A 13,045-nucleotide genomic window follows, 5' to 3' on the forward strand; every position below is an offset into this window, starting at 1 on the left:
CAGCGATGGCTGGGGAGGATGCAAATTTTTCCTTTGCTCCCTGATGCATAACACCTTCGCTACACCTCTGCAGTGCTCACATTCATGAGGGGCTCCCCGCAGGGCTGGCCCACAACATTTTGGCCCCCTCGCTGCACCAGCAGCAGACACAATTTTCTACACGCTGGGTCCTTGTGGCGCCCCCCCCCCCCAGTCTGCCACCCGCCTTAGTTCGCCTCCTGGTTAGGCCAGCCCTCGCCCCCTTGCTCCCCATAACTCCAGCGCTGGGAGCAGGGGATGTTTAGCAGCTATGGGGGGGGGGGGAGGAGGCTAAAGGAGAAGGGGTGTGTCCGTGTCCGCACGTATATAGGGTGAAGGGAGCGATAGGGACAGATGGGAGGGAAGTAAACTTTTCCGCACCAGCTGGCAGGGAGGCGGGACGGTCTTAGGGGCGGGGCTCTAGCTGTGACGCCTGGTCATTCGCAGCGATGCCGAGCCTTGGAGCGAGTCTGTGGCTGGTCCCGCTGACGCTGCTGCTGGCCGGGCCGGGGCTGCGCGCGGAGGGCCTGGCCGGGGGGTTGCAGGACGTGTCGGTCTCGGATCCCGCCGTGCAGGAGGCCGTGCGGTTCGCGGTAGCGGCCTATAACAAGGCCAGCAACGGCCCGTACTACTGCCGGGCGGAGCGGGTGCTGCGGGCTCGCAGCCAGGTGAGCCGGGCGGGGAAGAGCCGCAGTCCAGGGGTGCGGGTTGGAAGCGGGGCGGGGGTGGAGTTTGGATCGCTGCGGGGAGCTGCGGGAGGGGAGGGCGCTGGATGAAGAGGAAGCTCCACAGCCAGATGGGGGGGGGGGGGGGAGCAGGGCCGCTGGTTAGGGAATGACAGGTTGCAGGGGAGGCGTCCTGGTAGCAGCTTCTGTCCACACTGCTGGCCCATGGGAGGACCTGTGGCTTGGGGGGGGGCAAGGATCCCCCTTGGTGCTAACTCCTTCAGTTACAGCTGAGTGTCCTGCCTGAAAGGGGAGGGGAATCCTGGGCTGCGACGTGCTCATACCCCCCCCCCGCCCACGGTGAGCCCCATGATCTCAGCTTCCTGTAACACAACATCGCTGCAGCCCAGGGGCTCTGGAGAAAACCTGGCAAACTGGAGCATAAGCAGGCACAATGCCCATTGGGCAGACCCTGGCACCTGCATCCCTGTGCCACAGCTTCCCATGCATGTGGCCGTGTACCCAAGCCCCCAGTCTCACGGAGTTCATTGAATTCCATCTCCAACCCTCGTGGCCGTGGGGAGACCCTTGCAGTGTGAGTTTGCAGCATGGGACTGTCAGGATGCCCTGTGTGGAGGGTTGTGAGGAAGGGCATTGATTGGCATCAGTGTGTGAGCACCTGAATGCCAGAGCCTCAGCTTTCATCTAAAATAAATTGTCTCCAGGCCCCCTGGCTGCAGAGACTCCCCTCCTGTGTTAGGCTGGTGTCACGCAGGGAATTCCATATTGGTGGCTGTACCCATCACAGGAATGCTGCTCTGTAGCCCGGGCCTGTCATCTCCCAGCATTGTCCAAGCACTGTTTGCCCAAATCCATGCCCTGCCCAGCCTCTCACCTGGCCAGGGCGGGTTCCTTCCCATTGCCACTGGTTCTTTTCCAGCACTGCTTCCAGCCCTTGTGGTGTTCGGAGGGGGGGGACTGTCTCTGGGATGGTGTGTGTGGTGCTGGGTGCTCTCCTGCTGATGATGTGCAACTCCCAGTCTGAGACTGAGAGCAAGGAGGGCTTCCCTGCTGTGTTGAGTGCTGCACAGGACCCTGGCTCAGATCTGGTGATGAGGGTCCCATGCAGCACTTAACACAATGGGGCCCTGATCTCGCTGCCTTAGAACCTGGCCAGGTCTGGGAGCCAGGCAGCATAACTTGAAGACCTAGTCAAAGAGTGGCTAGACTGTGGGGTCCATCCCACAGTGGCTTGAAAGGGATGCACTCAGGGAATGGGGAAAAGATCATCAAAGGGGTATTTTCCCAGGGCCCACAAGAGCACCCTTGTGCTGTGTTTTTTCTAGCTATGCACTCTTTCCACTGCTACCCACTCTGGATCAGCCCATTGTCTCTTAGCTCCTGGCTGTGTATGTGAACATCTAACTCTGCTGGAAGCCAGAAGATATGTGGTGATGAGACTGTCTGAACTAATTGTGCCCCTTCTAGGGGCGATCAGGGTCAAGTCCAACCATTATTATTGGTGTGACACTTGTGCCTAGAAGACTCAACTGAAATTGAGGGGAGGCCCCCTGTCAGCTGTAGGGCTTCCTGACCAAGATTGGTGGGAGGGCCTGTAGGGGTGGGATGTTTTCCCATCCCAGTTGTCCTTTTTGTATCCATCCTGTCTCCTCCTATCAAGCATGAACAGAGCAAGTCCTCAGTCTCTCTGTGAACTTATACATGCTCAGCTGTGCCCTCTTGCTCTTGGAAATTGGTTTTCTGTGAGGTGGGCAGTAGCTGTCCCGCACTAGACAGATGTGACCTCACAATTGAACATTGCTCCCATGGAATGTTGTTTACGGCTCTCCAGCACCTAACACTCTGAAGAACTCTCAGAATGATCATGCTGGGCTTCTGCAGTGCCTTTTGCCCGAGGCTTGCCCTGTGCTAATACTTGCAGCATGGGGGAAACGCTTTGTTCTCATCAGGATTGTCTTTCTTCACCTTTCCTCAACAGCCCGTTACTGTGGACCTGCTGGTCTAATTTGATAACCTGGCTGGGTTAGGTGAGGGACTGGAGAAGACTCAATGAAGAGCTACAAGAACAGTAGGGAGTCTGGACTCCTGGAACACAGTGCCACTGAAAAGGACTTAAGGGATGTGAGCTCCCAGTATGATGATGTAGCTAAGAGGGCTATTGCAATCCTTGAACATCTTAAGCAGAAGAATAAGCAAGCAGGAGTAGAGAGGTGCTATTACCTCTGTCTGTTGTGTCAGACTATTACTGGGTACACAATCTAACCTTTCAAAGTGTATTAGTGATTGGCGAGAACTCGGAGAAGAGCCACTAAAGTGATCTGAGGGCTGTAAAACTCCTTCTATTTTGCTTCCGCAAGAGAAGGTGGATAAGTGACTTGGTCATGGTCCCCAAGTATCTATGTGGGAGGAGATTGCTGAGAGCAGAGATTTTAATCCAGCAGACAAAGGTAGAACAAGATCCAGCAACTGGGACCTGAAACTGGACAACTTAGACTAGAAGCAAGGTGCACTTCTTTAACAGGAAGGAGGATTAACCATTGGATGACCTATTGCAGGCACAGGGTGAAATTTGTGCCCCAGAAGTCTTTAAAGCAAGATTGGATATCTTCCTCTAGGACATGCTACAGGTCAACCAGAGGGTGCAGAAATAGCTGGGGAAAATTCTCAGGCCTGTGTTTTATAGGAGGTTAGAGGTGATAAGCACCGTTCCTTTTTGCCTTAAAGTTCAGGATTCCCTGCTCCACCAGCTTGCGAAGTTGACTACTGAGTGAACAGTCAGTTTTGATGCTAAACTTCCCTGAATTAGTGGAACACGTGGAGAGACATTCCATAAAAGTTGTGGCTGTATAAAGTGGTGTCCTAGATACAGATTAAGGATACAGTTAATCAGCTCTCAGCCCCAGCTATGTGGGACTGCTCTGGGGGAGCCAGTTAACTTTTACTAGGTGAGGCTTACCCGGTAACAGTTAACCGGTTACTCATTTACAGCCCTAATATAGATGCATGCTACATATCAACAAGTGGATGGAACCACCCACTTGTGGGCTCCCTAGCCTCTACCTGCTCAACCAGGAGGGAAGAGCAGTAGCAGGGACAGAAGATGGAGCAGCATGTTGCTACTTGCATCGTGCTTAGAGCCAAATTCCTTTGTTCCTGGGCCATATTTCTTGGTTGCCTCTTTATAAAGCTCCAGCTCTTTTTATTGTTGCTGGTGCTAGATAGACCCAGTCATAACAGTCCATCTTCCCTCCATCTACAGAGGATGAGGAAGGACTAGTGGATTGGCTGGTAGTGCTGAGGACAAGTCAGTCCTACAGAGCAATCTGTATCCCTGAGGGAGCCAGGCCTGTTCCAGCACAGTGCATTGTAATACAGACAAATGCAAAGTTATACATCCAGGAACAAGAAATGCAGGCTGTGCTGATGGATTGAGGACTACCTCCTGGACTGCAGTGACCCTGAGCAGGATCTAGGGTTCACAGTGGACAAGCAGCTCAGCATAAGCTCCCAGATTGATCCTTAGCTGGGTAAGCAGGTGCATGGAGTAGGAGCAGGGAGGGGATTTTATTTCTGTGGGAGCGATACTGCAACCCTGCATCCTGTTCTGAGGGTCACATTTTCCAAAGGACACTGAAAAAGTGGGAAGGCTGCAGAGAAGAGCCAGAGAACTAATCAGAGAAAGTGATTAGGGGATGAGGAAATGCCTGATGGTGAGAGACTTAATGAGCACAATGTGTCTCGACAGCTCCAAAGGGTCTTGGTCACTTAAGTACCCTCAAGGGCTTTGTCACCTAGTGGAGAGAGGACTAATGTCTGGAAGTTAAAAACCAGTCACACACCTGTAAAAACATGTGCCTCATTTCTAACTAGAAAGGGTCATCATGGCATACATGCAATGTGCCTCAGCTGGCATATGAGCAGGTTTCATCAATGATTATGGTCTGCTGGTTGGATCGTTAGCATCACTGGTCTAGGCTGGGTACCAAGAGGGAGTGTGACAGACTAGCTGGGACAAACTTTCAGCAGAAGTGGTGGATTCACCGTCTCTTAGTGTCTTTAAATCCCATATGGCTGCCTTTCTGGCAGGTGCTTTGGCCAAGTGGTGTTGGGCTCAATGCAGGGGAAATGGTCTGATGTTCTCTGGCCTGTGCTATGCGGGAAGTTGGGCTGGATACTCTGACCTAGTGAGTCGGGAGCCAGATTAATGATCAAGGTTACCCAAAAGAGCAAAGTCGTGTGAATGCACCTGGGGCACGTTGCGTGTACGTCATGATGACCCTCTCTTGTTAGAATTCAGTAGCTTTTGTTTTGCTACTTGTGTATAATCCTCACCGCAAAATGGCTGACCTGGTATTCTCCAATTGGGAATAACATAATAAAAGCATTCTGATTGGTTGTTAAATTGCATGGTGTGTTAAACATGTGCTGCAAAGAGCTGCATTAAAGAGCCATTTGCAGCTTCTGAGCCTCGTCTGAAAATCACTGGCCTAGCCCTAGTTAGTCGGCTGGGCCCTTCTGGCCTTAAACTCTATGAATTGTAACCAGTTACCTTTCTTATCACTTTTTTTTTTTCTCACTAGCCCAAAGCATCGTTTTGTGGTACTGTCCCCATCCATGAAAGTTCCCCACAGCTGCCCAGCCAAAGGCCCCTACCCAGCCTGCAAAGCATAGGGGTAACTCTGCTTATGAGTGGGCTCCCTCCCATTGGCCATGTTGAATCCACACTGGTCTGGCATGGCCCCCCACCCCTTCCCTCCACTACATATGTACCTGTCTAGTTGTGTGTTTCTTTGTCTGTTGTCCTTTTGTATAGTGCCCAGCACAATGAGGTCCTGGTACAGGACTGAGGTTCCTAAGTGCTACCTCTAACCAATCTCTTTTTTATAAGAAAAAGGGTTTGGTTGGCTTGTTACACTTTCTTCTTTCCCTAAACCAAAACATTTTGCAGTAAACTTTGTTGGCCAGTTCCCACCAGATACTGAACCAAAACATCTGTCCTGTTTCTCTGTTTGTGTTTTTGCAAATTCCCCCATCCCTTTTGTGGTGGTGGTTTTTATTTTGCAAACTAAGGGGATTGAGAAGTACCTCTTTAATTCTTTGAGCCTCCCGGGAATTGTAAAAGCCAGCATATCCTAGCTGAGAAGCAGAGTATCGGTGTAACTAAGTATTGTATGTTTGTGTCTAGCTATATGGAAACCTTCTGAGTGTTTCCTTGTGCTCTCAATCTTGCGTATAGATGGAGGATGCAATGCTTGCCAGAGTGACTAAAACCTTTCCCTGTGTCACTTCAAAGCCGAACCACGTTTGTTTGAGGGGAAACTTGGTTTCTGAAAAGGATGGCATTTCCTCCCTCCTGGAGATAGGAGAAATCCGTGCACGTATTTGTTTTAATCCTGTGGAACAAAAGCAATTTTGATTTCTCTGAACTGGCTTTTTATTCTTCAGCTGACTCTGGGGAAGAAATCATGCTCTAAATCCAGTGACGGATGAGTAGCCTGCACTGGGACACAGGCAAAGCTGAGTTTTATTCCTGGCTTTGTTACTGAACTTGGATAAGTCCCTTCTCCTCTCTGCCTTAGTTTCCTCTCCCACCCTTAAGTGCTGGAACTAGAGGTGCGGGGCGGGATTGTGCTGCAGTTCCCCCTGGCTTGAAGTGGCTTTCATTATATATAGGGTTTACAGTTTGCTTCACTGGCTCTCAGCACTCCCGCCATATAAATTCTTCTAGCTCCCCTACCCTTTGTCTATTGCAAGGCTGGGCAATAATTTCTGAGGGGGAGCCATTCCAATAATTTGGTATGTAGTCAAGGGCCACACTTTCCTTATATTAATGGAAAGGGTGTGGGGTCTGCAATGGAGGTTGGGTGCAGAATGGAGCTCAGGGTAGGAGATTGGGATGCAGGAGGGGTGTGTGAGCCTGGAAGGGAGTTTGGGTGAAGGAGGGGGCTATGACCTGGGGCAGGGGGGTGCAGGATCTGGGAGGGGGTTTGGGTGAAGGAGAGGATTCTACTAGAGGGAGGGGTGCGCAGACACACGATCACTCACTCTGAGTGGCATATGAAGCTGTCGCAGGCAGCGAGTGTGCCCAAGGATCCCACTGAAGCATAGGATGTTGGCTGCTCAGAGGATCACAGCAGACTGGAGCCAAATGTTTGGTGGGCCTGATCCACCCCTGGTCTATTGCAGGGATGTAATAGTGTAGTTGATTAACCAATAAGCAAAAGCTTATAAGTTAATACTACAGACTACATGCATTTCCCCCCCCCCCCCACCAGTAAATATTTTAGCAGGCTGGCCAGCAGCCCGGCTTGCTCCTGGCTTGCACTGGATCCTGGACCTACCCCTGCTGCGGCTCTGCATTTAAAGTGTATTAGGAGCTGGGCGGGCAGGCAACCCAGTTCAGTTCTGGCTCGCACAGGGTCTGAAGCTCAGATCCAATTTAGACAGGGGGCTGTTGCCACCTTGCACTGCTGCCTGTTTACCAGAGGCAGCAGCACAGGGCACTAGGCAGGTGGTCTGTGAGGGGAGCGGTTTAGTCTGGCTTCCCTCAAAGACCAGCTCTCTCCTGGCACCCTGCGTTGCTTCCTCTGATACAGAGGCAGCAGCACGAAGTGGCAGAGGACTTCTCAGGAGTGGGGCTGGAGCACACTGGTTGCCTGCCCCACACCCGGGAACTATAGAGTAGTTGACTAACTGATAAGAATTCAAGAGGTTACTTGACTATTCAGTTCATCCATATCTAACATCCCTAGTCTATTTGTCTAACTCTTCAGTTCTGGAACAGTCTCTTATTGATTTCAATGGGCTTTGGATCAGCTCCACTGCCTGGCATGGGGGGGGGGGGGGGGGATCGTGTGGATTTTTATGAGAGGGCAGAATGGCGGAATCTGCACAGTGCGTGGCCCAAACATGGGCCTGGATCTCAGTCTAGGCAGCGGGGGGGAGGGGAAAGCTCTCTGTGCAGCTGTTAGAATAATGATGTGGGTGGGGCGAGGGCCCAGTCTCAGTTGTGGCCTTTGAGCACTGCCATCTGCAAACAAAACAGTTATAGTTTGTGGAGCTGAAACTCCTGATGCCACAATTCCCTACTATTGATCGGAAGTGGGGAAATGTCCAGAACCCTCTTCACGCTGGGATCTCTGCTCTTGTTCCAGGTGGTGGCTGGTGTAAAATACTACCTGACCGTGGAACTAGTGACAACACTGTGCCGGAAAAATGGGGCAGGCCTTGGAAACGTGGACATCAGCAAATGCCCCTTGCCGGCAGCATCAGAGCAACTGGTGAGCAGAGAAAACTGCATAGTGTCTGGTTGAGGCATCAACTTCGTGTAGGCTCAGGGTTGCCTTGCGAGATCAGGGATCTCTGCCCAGCATGGATTATTCTCTGTAAGCTAGGCTCTGTCCAGCTGACCTCTCCAGGGAGGCACCACTGCCACAGCCTGGCTAAGAGGGGAGGCAGTGGTGAATCTGGAGAGATGGAGTCTGGCCTGTGAGTGTGACCTATAGAGGGGAACCATGAGATGAGGCACTTGAATCACAAGGGTTGGGATTCATCACAGCACCCTATCAAAATCAAAAGAGCTCCAGCTTTGGCAGAAATATTTTAAGAGTTGGATAGTTTGGCCAAAAGTTGAAATTTGGAGCGTAAGAGAATAGGACAAGCTAATTATGCCCCTCCCTATCAGCAGTGACTCAGGTAAGAAAACTTAACATAAAGTCCCTAACCTTTTAATCTGAGGGGACCTTTTGGACAAATGACACTTTTAAAACGGACTGGATATGGGGGCAGTGACTTGCTATTAGAGTTGGGATCATCTAGAGCAGTGTTTCTTAAACTTTAAGACCTAGAACACCAAACAATACTCTATTTTTTTTTTAAATGGGGAACACCAAGGATTTTTTTGTTGGCGTGGGGGAAAAGTTGTTGAGCAAAAAAAAAGCCCTCAGAAAAGTTGATGAGCAAAAATAAAGGAGGCTTGTTCCTTTAAGGGTGGCCATTTTGAATTCTGTTCTCTCTGCAGCACACTGGTGTGCTGCGGAACACACTTTAAGAAATGCTGATCTAGAGCCTTTGGGATCACAATTGTAAATAATGGCTTCCCATCCACTTAGGTCAATGACCTGTAGAGCAGTTGCATGCCAGTGTTGTGTGAGCAGGTGATATCACTGTCACTAAATTCTTGAGCCTGATTCTTGCTATGCAGTGTACCATAAGCCAAATTATACTAGGATAACTGCAGCCATGCTGTGTTTCATAATTCTCTAATCATGGGACATTTTCCTCCCTGCAGAAACTGCACTGTGAGTTCCAGGTCTGGTCCCGTGTCTGGCTCAACGACACACGGTTGTTATCTCAGAACTGCTATGACTCTTGAAACCTGTCCCATCTGATGACTGTGAGCTGATCTGATGCTGCCTGAAGGGTCAGATGCTCTTCTATTGCCGCCTCTTCTCACTAATCAGCCAGCCACATTCCCATCAAGTGGGTGGGAGATCAGAGTCTTGGACCTCCCTCTCCCAAGTCGGTTTGGAAATAGCTGGACCCCCTTTTCTCCTGGACCATTTGATTATTCCGTCCTGCTTAATGACCACATTGAAGCTCCTGGACGCTTTCTGTTGTAGCTAAGATTTGGCATCTCCTATGATGTAGGGAATAAAAATGATTTAACCATAGCTGAATGGCTGGTATTTTTCCCTCCCTCATCCCTCTCTTCTATGGTGCTGACCACTTCATATATTTCAAGGTTATTGTTGTCAACTGTGCTGACCTGCAAAACATAATCCATGGAATCTCATCCAGCCCATATCTGGCAGTTGAGTTAGAGCATAACTTTCAGTTCAGACAGACATCCAGTCTTAGGGTATGTAGCATGTTGTGCAAGTTAATACAGTAATAAAATAGCCCTGTCTGGGATTGTGGCCATAATGGTTAATTGGGTTACCCAGAGTGTTCTGGGATGGAACTGTGCACAACCTCTCCCTTGCTTCTTGCTTTCGCTGCTGGTGGTGGGGAGTTTATTCATGCTCTCTCTCTCAACACCCCCTCCCCACTGCATTGTGATGCCCCTGAGTAAAGCAGCAGGTCCCAGTCAGCTGTGCTGGGAGTAGACTGACTGTTACACTTAGTGATCACTTAGTGATTTGGGGGAATGGGAGGCTTCCCAGCAAATCAAAAAATCTTTTATCCTGAGCTGTTGTAGGCTTCCACTGTGTCAAGGGCAGCAGAGCTCTGGGTCTATTTTTTTAATACAGTAAACAAAACTACCCCAGAATAGACCTGACTCAGGGCTCACATTTCTCCTACCAATGAAAATATCTCCACAAAGTCCTGATTGTTTCCAAACTGCTCGGGCCAAAGAGGCAACAATCCATGTATAATTTGTGGATGGGGGAGATTCTACCTCTTTCACTCACCCCGACCCGATCTTGCTCTTGATTATATAACAGTGTACTCTCCCACCTGTAGTCCTCCCAGCAATGGTATGTGTCACTAATGCAGGGCCAAACCGGCATAGAGAAGGGAACCTGGGAGTCCTGCCTTCCAGCTCCTTTATCTCACACTTACTCTCCATCCCCTCTTTGATTCAGGAGCCTAATCCAAGAGTCTGGCTCCCAGCTTCCCCAGTCTCACCACCAGACCCCATTCCCTTGCTAAGCCCAGGTGGGCTGGCCTCCAATTCCTGCTAGTATCTATAGACACCGCCCTCTGAGGTAGAACCCAAGAAGTCTGACTCACCACTTCTTTCTCTAACTATTGGACACCACTCCTCTCCTAGAGCCAAGCAGAGAGGCCAGGAGTCCTGTCTGCTGATCACATGCTGAGGAGCACTCCACCTCCTTAGGACCCGTGGCTCCATGCAGGATCTCAGTTGGACACTGGTGATGGCCAGCTGCCACCCCATCCCTTCAGCCAGGCTGCCCCATCCATCTCACATTGCTCATGACAAAAGAGGCCATGTCTGGCGTGGCAATGAAGCAGGCTCACATGCTCTGGGGGTTCAGGGTTTATTAGCTCAGGGTGCAGCAGCACACCAGGTTACAAGGCCTGTTCATACACTGCTGAAAACACGGCAACCCTTCATTCCCCAGACTGCTTGGGCACTCTGTGTGGTGCTTTGTGCCCCCTCTAGTGGCAGCAGGGCCACATACACAGGTTGAGGAGGCTGGTAGAGCCCTGGCTTGTAACTCAGGCAGGAGTGGCCCGTGCATTTCGATCCAGAGGTCAAAGGTTGGTGAGAACTTGCCAGGGGTGACTTTTGTCCCACACCCATTAGTGAACATACCTGACCCCCAAGGCTGCTAAGTGTGTGGGGCTGGAGAGGGAGGCTAGGGATAGGGTGGCCAGCTAGGTCCAGAATCATTACCGTGCCATCAGGTTCCCCTTTGCACTGGGCAGAGCGTGTCTGAGGCTGGCACTGCCCACTGCCTGCTGTGGGTGTAGCATCCTCTGGGGCTGGCACTGCTCCCCTCCCCCAGCACCTTCCTGCTTTCCAAGGGAGTCCCAAAAGCTCCCCTCCTTTTGCAGGCATGTCTGGCCCTGCCATTAGTTGCCAGTTTGAGGTCCCTCTGATACCTGTGTCTGGGCTGTCCTCAAACTGGGAAGGAGGGATCACTAGGGAACCCCTGTGGCTTTGCCTACTGCAAAGTCCCCTCCCCCCCTCCGAAATCACTGTTCCCTCTTCCTGAAATGGAGGAGACAATCAGCCAGGACCCACCAGGTTGGACTGCTGTGTTAGGGCAGGTTAACAAGGGTTGGGGTGGGGATAATAAGGGGAGTCCCTGTGACTGAGACTCTTGACAGCGTGGCCAGCACCCTCTGTGATTGTTGACATGCAGGGAAACACCACCTAGACATAGCAGTTCCGGCTAGGGGAGTAGCACTGGGGCTTACACATTTGATGGGGCCTAGCAAGAGAAATGTGGTCAGAGCCGAGATTTCTGTTCCCAGGAATGGGGGTTGGTTGGGAGTTTGGATCTCAGCTAGCCTGGACCATGGGAGAGAAACCTAGAGTGATAGGTGGGAGATAGAGAAGGGGTGTATGTTCAGGTAAAGAGAGACTTGGGAATGGACAAATAAATAAATGTATTTGGAGATAGGCAGATGGGTGTCTATGGGGATAGATGGAGGGTCATGTTCTGTATAAGGATGGATCGGTGCATGTGGGGACAGCTAGCGGGGTGTCTGTGGGGATGGATGGATAGATTAGTGTGTATGGGAAAGGACAGGTGATGGATCAATACAGGGGGCAGATTGATCTGTGTCCAGATGGGTGGCCCAGGCCCATCTCTCGTAACTGTCAAAAAAGCAGCCAGTCCCTAAGGCACCCATTGGGCAGATCAGTGGCTGCCATTGCTCTAGGAAGTTCATGTCTCTGGGAATGGCCTGCCATCCAGAGTCACTGTCTCTTCGAATGGTTCCTCAATGTGTCACCAGCGATGGGGAGGCATCAGAGCGGAGACCTGGGCGGCTCAGCGTCACGCTGTTCAGGTTAGCCACGAAAGTTTCCCAGCCTCTGCGGAGGGCTCGGTCCATCTGCTGGAGGATAGAAAACCGGGTGAATGTCCAAGGACGGGTGTGCTGTGATCAGATCCCCCCATTATTTGCCTCCTTCCTCCCACAGCCCCAGGACAGGCACAAAGGCCGTGACAGAAGGTATCCAGTGGAGCTGTCCAGGGGCTGCCCACTGAGAGCCGGGAATAAAGTCCCAGCCAGGATCACAGCAGGCTATAGACTGAGCCAGCCAGGAGATTCCCCTGGACCAGCAGCTCTTTTTTCCCTCCACCTGAAGGGTCTTATGTGAGTCTTCTGAGCTGCTGGTCTTCTATCAGGACGTGCTCCAGACGTGAAAGCTACTTTTTGTGACCAGGACTGTTGTGGCCACCCAGGAGACAGACCTCCTCACTGAGCCCCTGCTACCCAATTCCTGTCTTCATGTGCAGGGAGTGGAGTCCTCTTTGGTGCATTGGAAATTGATCCTGGCAGAAACCACCAGGATCAGAGACCTCCAGGACTACGACAGGGGGGACTGAGTGGATCCCTGAGTGCTTGGTTGGCACGTGGGCTCTCCAGCCTTCAGACCCCCTGTGCCTACTCCAAGAGGTGGGGGCAGCCTTATCGCTCACTTCTCAGGTTTTCTCCAGCAGGTCCTGCGATAGGATGCCTCCCCACTACACTCCAGTCCCACTGGACCTTTTTATTAAGCCCCGGTCCTACAAGCCCTCTGGCCTCCTCCCTTTCGCATCCTGAGTCAGCCACATACTCTGAAGCTGCTTTGCTTTCAAACTGCACCTAGGGGAAAGCTATACATGCTCGCCCGCCACACGTCCTATTTCCTCGCCCTT

At 51.4% G+C, this 13,045-nt stretch overlaps 1 protein-coding gene across 1 annotated transcript; it reads left to right on the top strand.

Annotated features, from left to right (window-relative positions):
• Positions 1–401: 401 nt before the first annotated feature.
• Positions 402–9,376, top strand: CST6 (cystatin E/M). Its single transcript, XM_075939030.2, has 3 exons — positions 402–686; positions 7,859–7,984; positions 8,995–9,376. The coding sequence occupies exons 1-3, from the start codon at positions 468–470 to the stop codon at positions 9,076–9,078; spliced, it is 429 nt and encodes a 142-aa protein (XP_075795145.2). The 5' UTR covers positions 402–467; the 3' UTR covers positions 9,079–9,376.
• Positions 9,377–13,045: the final 3,669 nt, after the last annotated feature.

Source organism: Pelodiscus sinensis, chromosome 11 (genome assembly GCF_052426305.1).
Source record: "Pelodiscus sinensis isolate ZL-2025 chromosome 11, ASM5242630v1, whole genome shotgun sequence".
Classification (NCBI taxonomy): Eukaryota; Metazoa; Chordata; order Testudines; family Trionychidae; genus Pelodiscus; species Pelodiscus sinensis.